Source organism: Chrysemys picta, chromosome 12 (genome assembly GCF_011386835.1).
Source record: "Chrysemys picta bellii isolate R12L10 chromosome 12, ASM1138683v2, whole genome shotgun sequence".
Lineage (NCBI taxonomy): Eukaryota > Metazoa > Chordata > Testudines > Emydidae > Chrysemys > Chrysemys picta.
The window spans coordinates 22,217,646-22,221,650 of record NC_088802.1 but is presented as its reverse complement, the minus strand read 5'-3'; the positions used below and the strand labels follow the sequence as shown (position 1 = coordinate 22,221,650).

The 4,005-nt window shown below is 42.0% G+C and overlaps 1 protein-coding gene across 1 annotated transcript; it reads right to left on the bottom strand.

Annotated features, from left to right (window-relative positions):
* Positions 1-1,049: 1,049 nt before the first annotated feature.
* On the bottom strand, positions 1,050-2,189 carry LOC135974629 (olfactory receptor 6N1-like). Its single transcript, XM_065563049.1, has one exon. The coding sequence runs from the start codon at positions 2,161-2,163 to the stop codon at positions 1,201-1,203; it is 963 nt and encodes a 320-aa protein (XP_065419121.1). The 5' UTR covers positions 2,164-2,189; the 3' UTR covers positions 1,050-1,200.
* Positions 2,190-4,005: the final 1,816 nt, after the last annotated feature.

Sequence of the window (4,005 nt, the reverse complement as noted above, 5' to 3'; positions counted from 1 at the left end):
GTGAGAACCAGCAATATCCCCCCGCACCACCCCCTCCCAGTTTCTGTTATCACTCAGTCACACTCAACTGAGTTGCATGAATGCTCTCCAAGCTACTTATGAACTATACGGAGGGAGACACCAGCAAATCCCCCCAGCCTTGCACCCCTATAAATGTATCATCTTAAACTGCTTAAGACTTTCTCTTGAACAATGCTAGCTCATTAATTAGTTCACCACTATCAAAGGATAGTGGACATGCACCAGCCCTTGTAATCTGAGGAGATTCCCCATGCAATGTAGACAAACTCACTGGTTAAGATTAAACATTAAAATAAGTTTATTAACTACAGAAAGATAGTTACCTAACACTTATAATAACTTAAAATCTCTGACATTTATGCCTAAGGAAAAAGAAATAAAAACACATTCTAAATCCTAAACTTTCTCAGACTCAGTAAGATCTGAATCAAACAGCTTTTCTCACTCCACTGGATGTTTCAGGAAGATTACAGTTCTTAATACACAGGAAGAATCCCCTCTCAGCCTGAGACCAACCTCCCCAGTTCAAAGTCTTTGTCTTCCCAGTGTTCTTGTTGCCTCCAGAATATGTGGGGGAGGAGAGAGGTGGTCTCATGCTGCTACTGTCACTTATTTTATACTCTTAATTCATGTCCCTGGAAAAATACTGGCCCAGACAAGTCCTGGTGGGCCTTGCTGAGTTACAGAGTTGAGCAATTCCCATTGTGTAGTGCTTGCATAACTGTCTCTTACAGAATTGTGAATTTCTTGTTTACAATATGCCTGCTGGTCAATGGGTGGTTTTAACACCCGCCTGGTGTTAAACCTCCTATGCTGTCATTGGAGAACTAACAGTGGGCGACTCCTAAACTCCTAATATATTTCAATAACATCCATATAACAAAATCTGATAATGACACATACAATGATGATATACATTGTCAGAAGAATGAGTTTCAGTAGATCATGACCTTTCATATGATACCTTACAAGGCATGTTTTTTTGACAGAAGAATGAGTTTCAGTAGATCATGACCTTTCATATGATACCTTACAAGGCATGTTTTTTTATGAAATATCACAACCAAAAGAAAAGGTAAATATGGCGGTTTCAGGGGGCTACTTTGAGGTACAGTGCATCACAGGCTCATTGCTTCAATCACACAGGCAGCTTTCAAAATCTCAGGCTATTTTATTATCTCAGAGTCTCTGCATGTTTTTGTGAAAGCCACATTTACTGACTGCTTTGCTCAAGGCTTCCTTGACCTCTCTATTTCTCAGGCTGTAGATGAGGGGGTTTACCAGTGGAGTTAGGACTGTGAAGCAAAGAGAGAGCACTTTCTTCAGATCTCTGAGAGTATCACGTTTCAGCAGCATGTAGAAAATCATTATGGTGCCATAGAAAATTGTCACCACAGTGAGGTGAGAAGAGCAGGTGGAAAAGGCCTTTTGTCTCCCGGTTGTGGAAGGGATTCTCAGGATGCTGGCAAGGATAAACACGTAGGACGTCAGGGTTAGTAGGAATGGAGGCAGGGTGAATACACAGGCTAGTATGAAATCCACCAATATGCTCAAGTGTATGTCACTGCAGGAGAGTTCCATCACTGGGATGGGATCACAATAGAAATGGTCAATTTCATTCGGGCCACAGAATGTTAACTGTGATAGGAATAAGACCGAGATTATAGTAGCCAAACAACCATTTAACCATGACCCAGCAGCCAACTGGAGGCAAAACCTGTTATTCATAAGAGTTGAATAGTGCAGAGGTTTACATATCGCTAAATACCGATCATAAGACATCGCTGCTAGGAGATAGCATTCTGTACCTACCAGAGCAGAAAAGAAATACAGTTGTGAGAAGCAGCCACTGAATGAGATGGTTTTGTCCCCAGTCAGGAGACTGGCCAGCATCCTGGGCAGAAGGGTGGAGGTGTAGCAGGTCTCCAAGCAGGACAAGTTCCCCAGGAAGAAGTACATGGGGGTGTGAAGGTGCTTATCAGCCACAACTAGTGCAATGATGAGCATGTTTCCTGCCACGGTTGCCATGTAGATCACTAGGAACATCAGGAAGAGAAGAATTTGCAGGTCAGGGAGTTCCCCGAATCCCAGGAGGATAAATTCTGTGACAGCCGTTTGGTTTCTCCAGTTTCTGCCTGCCATGAGTTGAGTCTAGGAACAATAAAGGAAACTGTGCAATTGAATTAGAAGAACATAGAGCTGAAAGGTAATCAAGTGTCATGAATTAATTCCATAAATATTCAGAAACTGTCCCTCCCTCTCCTGGTTACCAGCTGAAATTTTAAGGCTAAATGTTGACTTCAGTCCAAGTGCATGTAGTCTCAATTCAAGAACAGATCTTTGTATCTATGTAGACCACCCTCTGCCACATCAGAGCAATGTGTAATATAACAGTCCATTTCTCTGGTAGCTGAGTACTGATACGACAGATCAGACTCTTACTTTACCTATTATTGTATCCCATCTAGTGACATACTGAAGCTTAAAAATGGTGCTTAAATGCAGTATTTCACTTCTGGCAATTGCCAGAATCGTGCCACAACTTAGGAGTCAAAATCAATGAATACATCAACTAAAATGTTGAACTGAGATTTCCAGTACAATCTATTTTCCTTAGGCATTGATCATCTATTAGAATTAATGGAAATTAATCTAACAATGTTTCCTGGTATATTCAGCAAGAATATCCTGTAAGAGAAGGAATAATTCATGCCTCCCTCACAAGAGGTCAGTTTATGCCATAAATTATGAAATGAAGTAAATTCTCCCTTAGTTGCTGTGGTGGTGATGGTGATGTGGTGAGGGACTGGCAATGCCTTTTCTGTTTCCTGATGTTCACTATGTAGCAGTAATAAAATACAGCTCTTTGGAGGTTGGATCTTAGGAAGGGACAAAACCAGGCTGATGTGCAACCCAAACTGGAGAGTGACCCTCCCCACTCCATAATGATTGTGGGATGATAATATAAGAACAAGAAAGGCACTGCGGAGGGGTGTGTGGGGGGGGGGGGAGATGCTCTTCCTGAACTCAGAGTCTAGAAACAATCTGGTATGTGTCATCTGGGCTGGTAAGACTATTACCACCCCATTGGGCACATGGTGAGCCAGATTCTCAGGTGATGTAAATCAAGGTATCTTCATTTGTGTCAGCGGGGCAAATCCCCAACTGAGGAACTGTGACAAGACATGGATCTCAATCTCCATCTCTGTGAAATGGTGCTATGAACGCTGACTGGCACTGCTGTGGGAAGGTGAGGCTAAAATTGCTAATATTCACCTGAAGAAGAGCACTGTGTAGCTCAAAAGCTTCTCTCCTCCACCAACAGGAGTTAGTGCAATATAAGATATTACCTCACCACCTTGTCCATCGAATATTCACAAAGCACATTCATGCCCCTGTTTGGTGGCAGTATAGAAATAGTCAGAAAGATGGTGCTCACCTGTAACCACAGCACAGCCCAAGCTTGAAGCCATGAGCTCTTATTTCTCAGGGATTGGCTGCCAGGACGTAGGTTCGTTAGCTGAGGTTCTTGTCTCTCCTCTTTCTGCAGAAAGTGGATTTTCTCACTGAAGAGACCTGCAGTTACCTGAAGGGATGAGCAGATGCATTTGATCTACCTTTGGACAATGAGCTTCTCCTTCGATTTACAAAGTGTAAATGCTGCATCATATTTTTATTTGTTCTTCACGCTTTTTAATATGGTCCCATTTCAACCTCTCTCCCGCTTGGTTCATTTTTTTGTGTCTCCAAAGCTTTATAGCTAACAATGTCCAATGGGACCTGTACAGCATGACTTCTATAATTGCAACTTTTTTTAAGGCTAATGAACCTATGTCTAAAATACTTGAGATCATGAACAAACACCAGCTTACATTTTTGGGAGATGCTTATCCAAGGTGATGGCATGTTATATGGGCAGCTATTTTCAAAAATGCCCACTAGATGGCAGCATATTTTGATTATTACTAAAGGGATGGTGTAAGT

Coding starts and splice junctions, on each gene's coding strand:
- LOC135974629 (XM_065563049.1), bottom strand. CDS start 2,163: ATGGCAGGCAGAAACTGGAGAAACCAAACGGCTGTCACAGAATTTATC.